The sequence below is a fragment of the Macrosteles quadrilineatus genome, unplaced genomic scaffold, assembly GCF_028750875.1.
Source record: "Macrosteles quadrilineatus isolate MER2022 unplaced genomic scaffold, UCM_ALF_1.0 Scaffold_4__1_contigs__length_99947679, whole genome shotgun sequence".
NCBI lineage: Eukaryota > Metazoa > Arthropoda > Insecta > Hemiptera > Cicadellidae > Macrosteles > Macrosteles quadrilineatus.
Window position 1 is genome coordinate 25,226,199 of NW_026542597.1, and position 18,038 is coordinate 25,244,236.

General features: G+C 36.8%; 1 protein-coding gene across 1 annotated transcript in view; it reads right to left on the bottom strand.

Moving 5' to 3' along the window:
• Positions 1–18,038, bottom strand: part of LOC128992717 (neurogenic locus Notch protein) — a 138,057-nt gene that overhangs the window by 98,349 nt on the left and 21,670 nt on the right. Inside the window, exon 2 of the mRNA XM_054416438.1 lies at positions 15,964–16,042. Coding sequence (XP_054272413.1) covers positions 15,964–16,042 — 79 coding nt within the window. The remainder of the gene's footprint in view (positions 1–15,963; positions 16,043–18,038) is intronic.

An 18,038-nucleotide genomic window follows, 5' to 3' on the forward strand; every position in this document is an offset into this window, starting at 1 on the left:
ACTAGTGGTGAAAGTGGCACTTTGCTGCACACGAGAGCAATGTTTACGCACGAGCCGCAGGCGAGTGTGGAATGATCTCGAGTGCAGCAAAGGCCTTTTTCACTCATGTTACACATTATATTTTTCCTACAGTCACTATAAAGCATATAAATAATAAGTCTTTCAAACACTATGAAACACGTTTTTAGGTTCAGCTGGCAACACAAATGGTGCCCTAGAGAAAGTAGTACCCGCGGTCCATATCACTCCGCTATTTTTCCTCGGCAAGAAATGTGCTCCGCGTTTTGATAATATAGTTCCGTATGTTTTTGTAATTTGAAGTGGTTTCCTCGCCTAAAAAAAATGCTTAAAAGGTATTTTCTTGTTTATTAAGGTCGTAGGAAGGTTTTAAAAACGTTTAAAAGAAAAGTCCAGAAAGTTCAGAAATACCGAAACTATAAACACGAAATGACAGGTTAAATCGTAGTTATAATAGTCAATCAGCTGCTCATAGTATTAAGTGTTGCCAACCTATTTCCAAGCGTACACGGATTACGTGCATAATGGAACCACGCTGTTTTGTGTTGTTTCGTTGGAATCCTGATGTGCGGCAAAGTATAAACCGTACGGCAAAGTATAAACCGTACGGCAAAGTATAAATATGCAGCAATTAGCAGCTTTCTGTACTATAAACAGTACAAGGAAGCCAACTTTGTCGGGTGACTGTAGGAAAAATATAATGTGTAACACGAGTGCAAAAGGCCTTTGCTGCACTCGAGATCATTCTCGTGTGCAGCAATGTGCCACTTTGCCCACTAGTTACACAAATAACTATTTCATACGAAACTAAAGATGTTTTGTGTGATATTGGAAAGATTTCTTCTAAGCTTTATAACAAACGTCATCTATCATTAGACCATTCGTGGCTTTTAATAGGTTGCCACGAATAGGAGAACAGTGAGTATTCGTGTACTGCCGAGAGAATATAGAACACGTAACTATTAAACAAATAACGTGCGAAATTAAATTTTATTATTTTATAAACCATAATGTTTACAGAAACGTGGTAAGCAATTCATTGATTCATTACTTAAGAGAGCTAAGCCCACCTAAATGTGTATTTTAAGCTGAAAATGAATGCACTGTGAGTGCAAAATGAAGTAAGATGTTCTGTGTAGCTTTTTTTTAGCGAATTTAGCTATAAGGTAGTAGGTGACACATTAAATCCTACATCCGGGGCCGATATACTTTTAACGGTGTCCGTGAACACGAGAACTTGGGTAATTTTGGTCCGATTATGATGGCATTTGGCTTGAAGTTGTAAGGTAGGATGAACGGGCGTGAGTTAAAAACAATGTTCATGATATAAAAAAAAACACACTTTATTGCCCTCCCTATAGCAGCTAACCTAGGTACTTGTTGTATAATGTACTAAAGGTAACGGAGAAAGCTTGAAAATAAAAAAAGACGACATTTGAAATATCTTTGTTATTGTTGTGGAGATGTAGTTTACATGTTTCTCTATGTTGATCATATTTGGTTAGTTGATTTATTTCAACCTATACAATAAACGTTCGTTAAAAACACATTTTACCTTCGTAGCAGCAAAACTAAACACTCTTTAAAACTAACTTTGATTACGCTATTATTTTGCCCGTGCTGAGGGTAGAATATAAACATAAATTCCACAAGGATGTATATTTCTAGTTTTACTGTTTGATGTATGTTATGTGTTCGTGGTAATATTAATTTAACTTAGCTGGTGATTACACTATGTAAATAGCTTTCTAATATATTATATGTTTAACAGTTTTGCCAAATAACTTTAAACAGTATAAACTCTCGTATAATGTTAATTCCTAAACATTCTAGTTTTTTAAGACATGCAGCAGTTTAGAACTTCACATGTAGGCCCTACATACTTCACATATAGTTAAATTGTTTTAATATAGTTTTGCAAGTGTCATCAAAACGGGTTGACACTGATAATTATTATTCATATCCTTATACCGTTAAAAATAAATAGAATTTCCTTCAAATTTTCATTATTTGTTTATAAACAGTATATCAGTCGTTTTTTCTCTGTTTTCATGTCAATTACTGTAAATAGTTGTATTTTTTAGTTTTACTGTTTGACGTCTTTTTATGATTATTAAGTGGTACTAATAATCAATCTAAACTTATGTAATCATTATATATTTTTTAATAAATTAGGCTATTATTTTTCACGACTTTATTATTGTACTCTATATGATCTAAACGTTTTATATATAACAGTGTTTACCCGAACATTAGTATTTTAGATAGATAGATAGATAAAAAACTAAATAAATATTTCATTAACAATCAGCAAGCAAAGACCTCGGACGATATCGAAGCATGAACAGTCCTAAACAGATCCGAGGTATGGTAACTTTATTTTTGTTAGTTTTTACGTACTTGATTAGCATACCCACAGCAGACCCCTTTAGATCTTTGTATGATATTATTGTGTAGATATAGTACAGTGTGTCAGTTGTTACATTGGTCTTTTATTTATAGTTGATTGTTTATTTTTCTCTTTTGCATTTTTCCATTAGTTTAATACATTTTCATTGGAAGGTAGAGTTAAATCTCAATGAAGTTATTAATTATGATATTTCAACAAGGCTGATTAAAATACATAAACCAGAGATATATTTCTTGAAACTAGTAGTACATCGAGTTTTACCTCCATAGTAAATTGTGTATATAATAAAGGTTGTAATGCAACTGAAACGCAAAATAATTTATTTCCAACAGTAACCCCACGTGTGTATTTCAGTGACTTGCGCGTTAATCCTCTCTTGGCTGGCGTTGCCAGAGAGTCCCATCGCTAATGAGGGGTAACCCTGGGACCCTCTGACCGCACTCGCTCAAATATTTTACGACCGACCCTTGTCTGGGTAACCCTGGGACCCTCTGACCTACAACCGTACGACACACTCACACACACAAACCTCAGTGGAACACTAACACTTCCAATACTCACACACACTGTAAACATTTACTAACACTTCACCACGTGGTCGTTAAATGTTACAGGCCTTGACACTTTCATGAACTCGAGCGACTAGGAAATAACCAGCCTGCACACTCAATAACACAGCTGGGATTCCAATACAAATGCATGTTTTCTGCGTGGATCTAAAAAATTTTTTTGGACAACCCATTATATGACGAGTTTGCAATTTAATTTATAATTTAATTTGTCTTTACAGATTTAGGAACAAACCAACAAAAGCAGAATATTGTTTTTAACTTATTACATCTACAGTTAACCTTTCGACTACGTACCATTTTATATGAGTTGTAGCGTAGTAATTAACCACAAAGTATGTTTATAAGGTAAAAGAACCCTCAAAGCCTCATATTTGGTCGTATGGCAGTAATTGCACTCTGTACATAGTTATGGCATACTATAGACTTAAATTTCGAAGTGTACGTACAGCCTAGGCCCCGCAAGGGTGTAACGGTTGAATTGGCATGAAGGGCGAAGCGAATCAATTTCGTAGCAGATCTCGACAATTAAAGGGTCACAGTAATAATTAAAGGGCCTATTGAAATGTTCCTTCCCCGTCATCATCCCCCCGCGGCCACTACAAGTCTAACGGTCTCGACATCTGCTCAGGGCGGGCATTTTAATGCGAACAGGGGCTAGGCTACATAGAAGTGGGATACACAATGGACGGGAAGAATTAGAATTTAGAACGGGATTAGCCTATGTCGAGAAAAGTCCTATTTTTCCTATAGAAAATACATTAAACGAATCTTTAGTTTCTTTGTGGTTACAGGTTTCAACTCCTGTGACATTCTGAAATGTGAAAAGTGTACATGATGTACAATTGAAAAGATGTTCTGTAAAGGTAAAGTAATAAGTTTATAAGCAATACAAACACAAGTGATCGGGGTGTTACATTTTATATAACAAGTCTATGAGTTCACAGTGCACTAGATTTCTTCAGAAGCATCTAAGACTTTGCACATATTGACTTTTTATTTCTTGCATTGCAGGTACAAAATTAATGTTCCAGGCTCTCTCACCTTCGATGCAGGCCATTTTATTTTTTCTGTCAATTTCTTGAGGGTGTATAAATTGAAGCTTATGGTTAAAGTACATCATATCTGGATTGTTACAGGAAAAATATCTGTCGAGTTTCGGATACACACTTCTTCAGTTAACCATAATTCAGCTAAAAGATTGCTCACCTCGAATCCCATTGAATACATTTTTACAAGGGATGAAATATACCGTCTGAAAACTATTATAACAAAAATTGTTTGAGTTTGTGACGAAGCCAACACATGACCATGAAATGATAAGGAAGCCAAAAAAACGAACTCTTTGTTGCCGCTGTTGACATTATCTATTCCACCTTGTTCCTCCCGGCATTTCTGCACGGAATCCAAACGTCCAGCGAGGAGTGGGACTTTCGTCAGTCCTAATTTAGTATTTGTATTCGTGTCTAGTTTCGGGACGTGTTTTGTAACTTGTATTTACCTCGGTTGAAGATAGGCTTTCGAATGATTGAATCGTCCTGTTGCGCAAGCAGCCTGTTGTAAGCGATACGGCGAGCGAGGGGGGGAGGGGGACGATAAAAAGTGGATCTGGACAGCAACAATGGCGCAGGCGTACATCGCGACCTGCGCAGAGCTCGTCTGAACAGCTGCGCAGTGCGTTCGGTCCGCAATTCATTCGGCAAAACACTTGTAGGCTTTTCTTGATCACAAAGCAAAATATTGCTCATCAAATAACACAAAGTCATTCTACAAACAAGAATAAATTGAGTTTGACTTTCTACGATACTGAATTGAATCAGAGAGATACCGGGTTCGACCATGAGAAAAGTCAGTAATGTTTTGATAGTTTAGAATTGAACTCAGCTATCGTTGATCAATTTGGCTTTCAATGAAAGAATCTGGCTGAACAGCTATTATCCCATCCACTTATCAATCATCCTTCAGTTATGACCACCATAAAATACGAACTGGTGTGTCGACGTTGTAGAAATATAATAAAAAAAATACACTCAATTGTTAGCATTTACGCTCAAAATCCCGCAAAACTACTAAGACACAACCAAACCATTTCCCGTAGGAATATTTGGCCCCGGCATTAGATATCCAGGGTTTTCTACGTGTATTTTGAAATTACGGCAGGATCGATTATAGTAGTACAGCATTGATATTTTGTAGACAACAAAAAGTTGTTGCTTTGTTTGTACAACTACAACATGTCACATATTTGGGAACCGGAGTTTTGCCAACGGGTGTCAGGTAGATGGGGGGGATGCCTTCGGCCACCTCTTGGTGCGGAGATTTGCCAACGGTGGTGGTGGGAGAAAGAGTGTGACGGAGGGAGGGAGAGCGATTGTCAGGGTTGTCTACGCTTGGCAGTTAAGTTATGCGCTTGTCGCAGTGGGTTAGGTTAGGTTAGGTTAGGTTAGGTTAGGTTAGGTTAGGTTAGGTTAGGTTAGGTTAGGTTAGGTTAGGTTAGGTTAGGTTAGGTTAGGTTAAAAATTCAATACATTTCCTTTCACAGTCAGAGGTGCATAACTCCATTACTTTGAATACAGTCAGCATCCTGCCTGGTTTGTCCACCCCTAGCGGAAGCCACTCTCACGGTCACGTGTAATCGCTCTCGCTCAACCCACAACCGTTGGCAAAACTCCGCAGTATGTGGAATTCATGGATGGGGACCCTTTCTACCTGATACCCGTTGGCAAAACTCCCACACTCCACATATTTTACTCGAGCCTAACCAAATTCTATCGCATCAAGGTCGGTAAGAGGGGATCAGATGACACGGTAAAGATACATACCGGTCAACACTCTATCCGCGACGAATCGCAACATTGATAGATCCACAGAGAAAGTCGTTCACAATGGCTCCGTCGTCGTGTTTGTGAACTCAAGAATGTGTGAGGACCGAGGACCTTCATTTGCCTGTAATTTCCGATTCTCCATGCGAGCGACGAGAGCGGGCTGCGGCGGACAGTTTCAATTACAGGAGACGTGTCGGATTTGCATGTCGTCTGATCTAATCGATGAGAACCCGCGATCGGTCACGCGTGTTCGCCGTGTTAGTTTCTGGGGAACAATGACTCCGGAGTGGACGCTGAGTTTGAACAAATCACCGCGGTTTTTGTTTGGCCAATGAGAAGCGGCCGCGGGACAGTTTCACATCGCTACCGGACATCTGCTCTGATCGCCTCGATGTTAGTTTTTGGAATATTTCTGATGAGTCACTCATTTTGTAGCGATTGAGTCACAGTGTGTTTGAAGAGAAATAATATAATCATTGACTTGGTATACTTCGAGGAGTTTAGAGTCATAGATAATTATAAAACGATATGTTTTTAAATCCACCAATCACTACAAATCCCTTCACTAAATGAACTAAAAAGATAAAGAACAATAATTCAATATTAGTAACAGTACAACCAAATGCATGTTTATAGGAGGGCAAGTGCACAGGCACGGTGAAAAATACCAACAGATCTAAATAAAAAAACATTTACAGCGACATCTAGCTTATATAGTCTGAAAACCCCCCTTAATGACAACACGATAATATACCGCATAAAAACACATTAATATATTTCAGACTTGGGGGAATACAAGGAATCAAATAACTAAATATTATGACTAACCGAATCAAAAACTCTAATATAAAGTTAGGGAAGCTAAAAGGTGTCAATAATTTAGTGATATTCAGAGCAGTTCACTATCGAAAATCATGCAAACTATTAAGGGTACCAACTAGTATTTTTGTGTGAATATCAACTAATTCAGCCCTCTCCAAATCTTGTAACAAAATTCCTTTTCAAATCACACACAATTTTAAACTAACACCCCCTAATTACTCACTCTCATCATACACCACCACCGCATCTCTAACAACACTTGACAACATCATTTGCAGGTGCCACAAGCCTCAGACACGCAGTGAAACTCCCAAATGACGACTTTCTCCCGATAACAGCTGTGTGTAGGAGAAGTTGTAATCATATGAGTATGGTGTACAGTACTGTACAAGGTGTGGCGATTAGTGATTGTACTGGTACATCTACACCTACGCTAACAACCCGACTGTTGCACGGAGAAACGAGGGAATTTATTTGTTATGACGCCATCGGTAAGTGGGGAGGTAATTTTTCGAGAGTTGAATAAGCAAGGAAGCTTCGTGTTGGGTAATTACGTATTGGATAACTCCAACAGTCTAAGTTGTATATCAAGTAAATGATCCATTGTGATACTAATATAAATGGGAAGGAAAATGGAAAAAAATATAAGTGTAGTAGTGGCTCTAGATGAAAACTAAGTACTAACGTCTAAACCTATTTAATTCAGTCACATTCATTGTACTCGTGTAGATAAGTAAATTTTAGGGTATATATATGTGCAGTCTTCAAATAACAGCTTGGCATTATAACGAACACTGATGTATTGGTTTGTCACAAGTATTGATACATCACCATTACTTAAGCTCAGTTCTTGTGATGGTAAATATCCGTAATTGTGGACATTGCCCATCACGATTAGTAAAAATGGAAAATGAGAATTGAACAATCCCTTGAAACACAACTGTTCTGCTTTCAAACATCCAAAAGATTGGTCATCCGTAATAAAGTTTGATAAAAATAGGGTTAGTAATCATGCAGGTTGATTATTTTCTAATCTTTAGAAACACACTGGAAGACTTGTTGCAATGACTGTCAAGAAAGCTTGTATATTTGTCGCTTCAGTTATGCCACTTCTGTAGTCTGTATGATGGATCCTGTATTCTGAGCTTTCATCTAAGACTGGACCACGAAGGATTAGGGGAGAGGTTCAATCATACAGAGCATAGAAGTCCAGAACTCAACTGATTTACTTTCGTCTATAAACAATGTGTCGCAAATAACTCTTTCACATCCACTCTCTCGATCAGAAATACTCCCGAAATTCACACCTTACACCAATGCTATCGCAATATCTCGTTCAATGGTCCATTATGCCAATGGTTTTCGTCACGTCGCATACCCCGTTGGCCAACCTGTGCACGATGTGAGGGAAGTGCCATTGAACCATTGACGGCTCACTATGTAAATGGGGCCGCGTGTGAGTTCCCATTGACAATAATGGCGAGTGAAAGTCCTGGTTAATTGTGCAACCTGGATCAGTGCTTCTGGTTCACATGGGATAGCTAGAGTTATAACTGGAGGTAAAAATTGCAACAAAGTTTGTAAAGAGTTGTAGTAACATTTTGACGTTGAAGTTTCGCGGCAAATTGATCGAAGATGTTGTCTATACCCTGTGATTCTGATTGCAATGATACGTGTCTTGTTGAAATTTGTAATGAACGATGAATTTTAGATTACGAAAATTTTATCACTTTGTGATTGGAGTAAAAGTGATCCAGTGTTGAAAAAATGCACTAAGTTACAAATGACACTTCTTGAGGAATTATAAAATGGTTCAAATTACAGGGTGAACTACGTAAATGTGTTAGGATTCCAACGAAACAGTAAAACTTGAATGGTTCTACAGCAGTGAATTCAAATTTGAAATTCGGATATCAATAAGATCAATGAACTGTTGATTTTAAGAAGGCGCAAAACATACAGAACGAGTGATTTTTGAAAATAAACCACCAACTTGTTAAGTAGTATCATTGACTATATATACCTACGTAGTATGCTATAAAATTCTATATTACGAACACTATGTATACAGTACAATTAAATTTCCATATTTGTGATTAGAGTGCGCAGTGTTGGAGTGAATTTACATTAGGGGAAATCACAATTAATTCATCTTTAAACAAGGTTAAATTCGAAAATATGTTTAATATTCTTGAATAATTCAGTAGGCCTAACACTAATACAGCCGACTCAGGATAAAACATTAGGCAAATTATTTCCAATTTTAAAATCTCTTTCGTTCACACACATTATAACAACTATATCTGCAACAACGATTAATCAAGATTTTAAATCCAAATTAGAAGCTCTAACAGAGCGAAAGTGTATAACGAAGTAAATTACTTAATCCGTAACAATAGAGATTGACGAACAATATAGTTGTAACATCCCCGAGAACAGTCCCTAGAGAACAACCACGTGGTTACACGGTTACATAGACATAACCACGGCGATGTGATTGTTAGCCTGGTTAATTACTGTAGTCTGGGACCAGGCGACGAGATCAGCTCCCGTACCAGGATTAAGTAAAACAATTCTGTACCAAGCATATCTCAGAGTTTTTATAAATTGAGTGTCTGGTACAAACGAGAAGTTTTAAAAATATACACAGCGTCTACGGTATTTTAAATACTTCACTTGTTTGCAAGTTCGTTTGAAATTAGATCTACATAAAAGAAAGTACTATTATTTGGAGGGAACAATTTACCTCGGTTGACGGTTATTCTTTCCTATAGTTACCCCCAATCTAATAAAAATCATACACTACCATAAACACATTAAGTGGCCTAAACTCCTTATTAGACTGGGATCATGTTCTAGATTTGTGTCAAGTTTGCGAGAAACCTGAAAACGAGAAATAACAATAGCCAACAATGGATCGAGTTTTGGACCTATTAAAATAGATAGATGCTCTATTGTTATGATAAAAATTAAGTTTAATCCATTTCCATACAAGAAAATCTTATTGAAATTCAAAGAATCTAAAGATTCTGATTTTAGAAGAAAATCAGAAAATCCTAGAGAAAATCTAATGGTTAAGTGTTCATTATAACATTTGTCAGAATGAAAATCGGAGTCTCGCACTATATAACTATGAGGGAACCTAAATTTTTACAGATCGTATCAACAAATTAATGCAAATCCCATACCATTTTCGACGTGTGACAAACCGTTCATTTAGTAAATGATGAATCATCACAATTTTATTCACGAATTCAAAAACATTTTCCGGCCTTGCATCATCAGACTAATTATATGTATCAGTTGTAACAACCAAAAGAACTAGTATACAAAACGAATCCAACAGTGAAGTAAAAAATCAATTGTGATAACACAATCGAAATGGAACAAGCGGCAATGAGGGCGTTAATAACGAGATGGTGGAAAAGGATATTGGAATCTGTAATAATCATAAATTATGGATTAGAATCGGTGTAGGCTGATCCTCATTTCAATAAAGAACACGGTTGATTGGTAGAGGTGATTTCACAGTAGGAGCTACGCCTTGTATGGCGCAGCTAACAGTGCAGTAGCGTTGAGTGTGGGAGGTTGTGGATAATAGAGTTTACTCTATTGTGCCTCCTAAATACATGTGGATTGTTAACAATTTGTTATGAAAGATTGTTGATCAGATACTTGTAGTTTACTCCAACAAAATGATAATCAAGTGCTGTGTAATTGTGCTACCACAAATTTCTAAATTTGTATAAGTTTAACGGGTTTTATCTGTTAAAATTGGATATAATTAAATAAAATGTTGAATTAATCAATCTTTATGCATTTTAAATGTTAATCATGGTTTTGTACAACATATGTATTTTCAAATCAAACGAAAATGCTAACTCGGTGAATTATGGAATCGTCGTTTCCAAACGAGTATGCTAACTCGGTGAACTATGGAATCGTCGTTTCCAAACGAAAATGCTAACTCGGTGAATTATGGAATCGTCGTTTACAAACGAGAATGCTTAACTCGGTGAACTATGGAATCGTCGTTTCCAAACGATAATGCTAACTCGGCGAACTATGGAATCGTCGTTTCCAAACGATAATGCTAACTCGGCGAACTATGGAATCGTCGTTTCCAAACGATAATGCTAACTCGGCGAACTATGGAATCGTCGTTTCTAAACGATAATGCTAACTCGGCGAACTATGGAATCGTCGTTTCCAAACGATAATGCTAACTCGGTGAACTATGGAATCGTCGTTTCCAAACGATAATGCTAACTCGGCGAACTATGGAATCGTCGTGTCCAAACGATAATGCTAACTCGGTGAACTATGGAATCGTCGTTTAACCGAAGAGTTAAAGCTTATTAAATCTAGTAGGGCTAAAATTATATTTCTGTTTGTTTCTAGAGCAAAGTTTTTACACTTATCCCTAAATATATTGGATTTTTCGTCATACGTTGTATAGATGAAGGTTGTTCAAATGCAGATTAAGTACGCCTTAAAAACATTGTATTATATTCTATATAGATAAATCCACAACGTAATAAGTGAACCCCAAACAGCTTCCCCAAGCTAAACCATGGGTAAATCTCGGTAATTTAATCCGGGGCTTTCAAAACAAAAGTATGCGCTCTTAAACACAATCCCTACCGTGTTTTTGCTACAAAAACATCGTACTCTCTTTATTTACTACTGCACCTCCAAAAACTGCTTTGATTCAACCTTTTTCAACATCCAACTACAAAATCGCACTCAAATACTTTGTTCAACACCCAACGCAATTCTAAGCAAAAACGTCCATTAAAACCCAGCAAAAACAGTCACCACATGAACCCTTTTATCTGGCGATAGAGACGTAAAAACACGTGATGACCGCGACTCATATGGAGGATCAGGAGGCAAAACACTGGGATGACGTAGGGACAGATGTGTAGTTGGTCGCCATCTGCCAACGTACCGTGGGACTCCGCCACCCTTGGGTCGTGGTGATATGGGGGGGGGGGTGATAACAGATATCACTAGGGCGCCACGCGACACTTGTGTGGCTGAGTAGGCTGGTAATGGTTCCAGGATACACACTATAGAAAAGTGCTTGGGATTTCCGACCACTTAATTTGTTTTAGAGCGATAGTTTTTGATGATCTTAGTGCCTGAGAATTAACACAATGTTCATTCTTTTATATGTTACAAAGAATCAGAATATGTTTAAAGGGAAATTCTGCCTGGTTAGATATTCGAGTGTCGGTTTAATTTCCTTTTGGAGAAATGGAAAATGTTTGTATGGAAATCATCTGTAGGCCTATTTGAAACATAAATTATTTTTAAAAGTTTGGTACTGGATAAGGTCATTAAAAAAGCCTGTCTCTCGAAGGTTAAAAAAATATGGTAATGATGAGGTACCCACTGTATTCTGTTAGTTTTTTTACACACTTAAAGCTTAGGAGGGGCAAACTCGAATTTTTGGACCATAAACTAATGTAAGTTTGTTTTTGTTAACAGTTTACAATTTTCAAATAGCTTCCCTGCGTGGGTTCACGATTACCATTTGAAATAAGATGACTCAGTAGTTTCAAGAAAAATCTAATGTATTATTTACTAATTGATTGCCAGTCAAATATTAGATATTCTCGAAACTATGGTCTAATCTATTAACAATGCATTAATATTATTAGATCTAATGGATTACATAGTAATTAGTTATCAATCTCTCTTAACACAATAAAACCCCATAGATCATTAAACATCTAATCGCCCAAACAAAGTACTACAAAGAACAGCGAGCAGCGAGCGAGTGACCTGACGACGCTGAGACAGATAGGCAAACTTGGCACAGACAATGAAGCCGGCGACCGCAAAGGTAAGGAATAACAAATGAAGTGAGGGGGGGGTAATTGAGGGGGGACAGTTCCCACGTCACGGCAAGTGGACACCCCCTTGTGTGCCCGCATGTGCGTGGTGATAGCGGCGACCCAGCACACAAGCATCCTGTCATATCTACCCTTGGGAAGAGTGTTGTGATAGCACAAGAAGTGGGATAAGAGGTCTGTCGTGAGACTGGGAACTGATCATGGGGATCATATGGAGATGAATGTAAAGTAGAACCTCGATAACAAGACGCTCGTGGGAATTACCAAATAACACTAGTATTATCAATATGGTCGAGGCTAGCAATGATGGCAATTACATGTGGTTACGTGTAAAATAAATTCAAGAGGATTTTAAAATGACACTTGTTATCAAGGGTATTGATATCGAGGTTCTTCTTATCGAGGTTTCACTGTTGTACTCCTTTAATTTATTTTCGGTAAAAGTTATGTTTTTACGTTTGATACATACAATAATTGATTGTTAACCGAGTAGTTATTGCGCTCTCCTTCAAATCTGAAGGTCGCTGGTTCGATTCAAAGCGATTAGTTACCAGACCCAGACGCTGTTTCTCAGTTTAGTGTCTCAAGATCACGGTATGGACCGTTCCCTTACGAAAAGAGGTAAAACATTCCAATGGCGTAGGTGGAAAGATCATAAAAATAAGCGAAACTTCTTGGAAAAATTGCATTTTATAATGTTAGGCTTGACCCAAAATTTAAAATAATAAATTTTGAAAAAGGAAAAAATGGAGAAAATGGTCCAAAAATTTTCAAAATTCTAAGGATGAGTCTTGGATTGAACCAGACAAGAGCCGGAGTCCGAGGACTAACCATCAAGCTAGAAACACATCTATCATGAATCAATAACAAAAAGTCGCGTCATTATGTATTCGAGCTGTGTGTGAAGCATTTGACTTAACCTGAGTTAAGAAAAGAGGGTCTACACCTTCAATATTTTGAAATAAGAAAGACAAGAAAACTGTTTAAACCCTTCAAATAACATTGGAGGGTATCGGGGATCGAACTCGTCACCCCCGTCTGAGACGCTAACTTCCATAGCAACACATCCATCTTGTAACACGTCGATAACAAAAATATACACCAAGTAGGTACGCCGTTGTTATACAGCGTTGTTGTTATAGGAGAGTGCAATACGACTCCAAAATCGACTTGTATAATACGATAGGTAATTATTACCTCCAATACAAAATAAACCCACGCCATGACTGTCTAAAGTACGATGCAGTATTATAGTACAACACGACGAGTACTACAGTACTGACACATCACATCTGTCTCTATAGTTCAACAGAGTTGCCGACTGATAGTCAATATTAACTATAATGACTGGCGATTTCATTTAACATCCGCCACAATGATATTCTGTCGGTCTCTCCAGCGTTGTCTATTGTGCCGGTTGGTGTTGTTTTGTTATAGATTCCGATGGCACTTAAACATGATATTCTGAAAGGCTTTCAATTTAAATTTTAAAACCACCGCTTCGTTGTAGGGTATAATATTGATATTTTTTGATACTGTATTTTTTTAGGGATAATTGCAAAATTTTCCATGACGATTATCAACTATCCGTTATGCATAATGCACCCAATACCCCTCAATAACACTGTAGTTAAGTACTTCGACTTACAATACTTTAATACAGTATTTATAGTACAGTATTTATTTACAATACAGTAATTTGTAGCAGAGTGTGGGTTAAGTTGGTATAACTGCAGACGTGAGTGGCCATAAATAAAGTAAGATACATATTATTGTTTGGCGTATTTACCATTTTAACATTTTGTTGGTTATCTACGCCATTTTTTTACGATTTTTGTTCACACCCTGGTATTTCAACTGTCTAATGGTTCTGATACATCTAACGTTGACATGTTGATAGAAAGCACCATTAAGTGATATCCCAAATGAACTACATCTGGATCTGGCAACAATCTCGCTAGGAATCGAACCAGCAACCTTCAGAACTCACTACTGTTTATGTTTGTTTGTCTGACGAAATTACAACGTAGGTTACTGAAATCACTTACTGTATTACTTCACCAGGGCAACATATTTTAAGCGGAATATAATAAATAAAGTGTGAAAAATGGTATAAAATCGTTCTGTGTAGCGATGTTTAAGATCAGCTGTTTATTAAGACAGTACCAACTATTAAAAGTCGAATGATATAACGGACAGTAGAGTTGAGTAGCAAACTACAAAAAGAAACTACCTAGGATGGAACCGGCGACCAACACAGCTAACCTCTAAATTAATATATGAATATTATGAGCCATGAATCAACGGATGCTAAAACCGAACATGTTACCGAGATGTCACACTTTCACAGATTATGTGAGATTAAGATTACAGCATTGGCAACGCGCCTGGCAAGTAGTGACAGTTTGCAATAAAAATTATACTTAACTACCAGATTTATGGTGAGTATGCACTAGCTATGCCGGACAACAGCGCAATAATGTTTACTTTGAGTATTTGTGTTAGTGTTCGCGGCGCATATAAACTTTATAGGCTGATTAGGGATGAAATTCGTTTCCCTGCGATCCTAAGCTGTATGAAGTTAAGGTTGACTGTTATTATTGACTAGTCTAAATTTGAAGAATTACAACCGATGTAAATTAAACGACATTAAGTCAAATTATACTATGCGTTTAGTTAAACCATTTAACGTATTTCTGTACTAATCTCCCGTTAACTCCAAAACAAAACCAAAGCTGCCTTTTATAGGAACCAACATTGAAATATTCATTCAGGGATTAGCATTATTTTTCAACAGAAAAGTTTAAGCAGATCAAAGAAATGTGCCAATAATATAAGTTTTGAAGTGTCGATTTAACTTTCTCACACTTCAAGAAACTCCTAAATTGGGATCGTTATTTAAAACTTTCACTTTTGGCTCACCGTAACAATATTAACATTTAAAATACCAATCAATACTTTAACTAATGAGTATAAACTGAAAATTATTAGCTTCGAATAACTTCAAGACGTTTCCATTATTTCACAAATCCGATTTCGAAAATAACAAACAGAAATTAAACTACCATGCAATTTAAGTATTAAAAATACACTAAACAATTCTCCCTACATTCATAACCCTGAAAATGGGATTTGAAGACGTTTAAATATCGACGAAATACCGGTACAAATTTCGACTCACTTTCAACTTCAAGTTCAACCATAGATTAAAAAGTAGACACAGAGCAGACATAGTCTACTTATTAATCTATGGTTCAACCATGTTATTTGTATTAAAGAATTTTGGGGTCGTAACAGTTACTAACAGTTGAGAGTTTGTGAGTAAACACAATTCTAGCAGGTACATCAGCTTCAGAGATACGGTATTTGGACTTCTACTACAGTTGGAATGCATTTCTGCCGGATACGCCTTTTCGGAATTATGCTTGTAGGGTCTATGTAGCCAATTTTGTACTTACTTGCAATATGACTCTCCCCGTGGTGATGATACACATGCTCCGCCATTTTTACACGGGTTTGGCGAACAAGACACTAATCCTGGAACATAGAAACAGACAGCGTTTGTAATATGTGTCAATGGCATAATGTATACAGTCTCTCAAAAATATAATGTAAATAGGCTTCACACTTCACAACTTGCACGAAACGCATAATTTGTGTTTATTCTAAACGAGTTTGGGACAGAGCATCCTTAAAAACAAAACGCGAAGTATATTTTCACATTGTTAGCTCAAGTGTAGGCTACCTTATACAATTTTCAAAGGCTGGCTTTGTGACGAAAGTGGGTTTCATATATTTTGGCCATACACGATTGGAAGACCGTAATATTATACCTACCTATTAGGCCTACGTATATAGTATTTTCACTGGTTCAAATTTTTAACACAGATAATTCACGTACCCAGCATTCAAAATATATTTTCCATTTAGGACAATTATTTTTTCTGCGCCGATCCTTGGTTTCTGTCACGGTATTCTAGAGCAATAAAACGACCACTCATAATGTTTACATTCTTCTAATATGTTTACATTTCAGTTTGGTTGTCAATTTTAGTCTGCAGCATACAGCTGATTCGATTGATATAAAGAGGATGTTGGAACATGGGGTAGTGATATTGAGTTTTTTTATAATCAATGAGCATATTAAAACTATTTTAAATTACTTTTACAACAGTAAAAGAACAACAGTAAACCGGAACCTAAAAAAATACGAATTTGGCGAAATTACAATCGGTTGACGTTGAACAAGTTGGATTACATTACAGTACATTACCATTACCATATTGCTAAATAAAATAAATATACTCCTCTAACAACAAACCCCCTATCTCCCATTGCGCCTATGATTCATCTAATAACTTAATTCAGAATAAGTCTACTTAATTCCTGTCAGAAAATACAACTGTAAGTAATGATATGACAGCCTACACATTCACGATTGCCCTAACACAAATTAGCGCGCGTGGCAACCAAATACCACGAACAAGCAATATCAAACAATAGAAAAAGAAAAATGCTCAAAGTGTAATATCAAACCATAGGCACTCGTCAGCATCATCGCAACTATCAGTGGTCCCATTGTTCTATCTGATACCAACTATCAGTAAACAATAGACAATGGACGACAGAATCTTGGCTATCATATTTGTACAGTGAAGGCATAGAATTTCATTTAATGCCAACCAGACAAATTATATGGGACAATGAAAATAACCTTCTCATTTTATTCGGAGCTGAACCATTGTTTTTTTATTTTTTTATTTCAGACCTAAGAATACTGAATTTTGTGTGTTCCTTGCACCAAAAAACTTGCTTGTGACTAGTAAAATTATTCTAAAAGAAATTGTAACAGTAAAAGATATTTTTAAGTACAAACCCTTCGAATTGCATAGAAACCGATGGAATGTTTTTTTTAATATTTTGTATCTACTCGTATAACAGTGTAATTCTGTGTAGGGTTAGTTTTACACACGTTGAAGAGTTAAATGAAAAGTCGTAAACGATTCGCTCAATATCATGAACTTAAGAAAATCTTTATGTAGGTATATGCTTGTGTCTCAATTTGAATTGACGATTACTGCATGTATGAAATAAATAATTTAGTCCAGACACTAGTAATATATGAATTGTAATCGTTCATAAGTTATAAGTCTAATTCTATTTACATACTTTAAACGTATACTGTATTACTATTGCAAAGACAGTGTTGAATATTTTCAACGTGACAATAAGAGAAAACGTGTTAAATTCAAATTGAACACAATCACCGGAGAGACGTCGGTTTCACAACTATAACCGAACCATCCATTGTAAACGAGCTAATTTCTCAGCTTATTTGCCCAATCCATCACGTTTTCACAGCGGCGAGTCGGAGTGGAGCGGAAGTACAAATCGGAGGGAATTCATTAACTATCGGCGCCGTGAGAAACCCGCCAACCAACCAGTCCGCGCTGCTACCTCACTGGACTGGACTGGACTGACTCGGTGATTTAATTACGTTTAAAAGGACAAGTTATTCGCATTTCACTATACT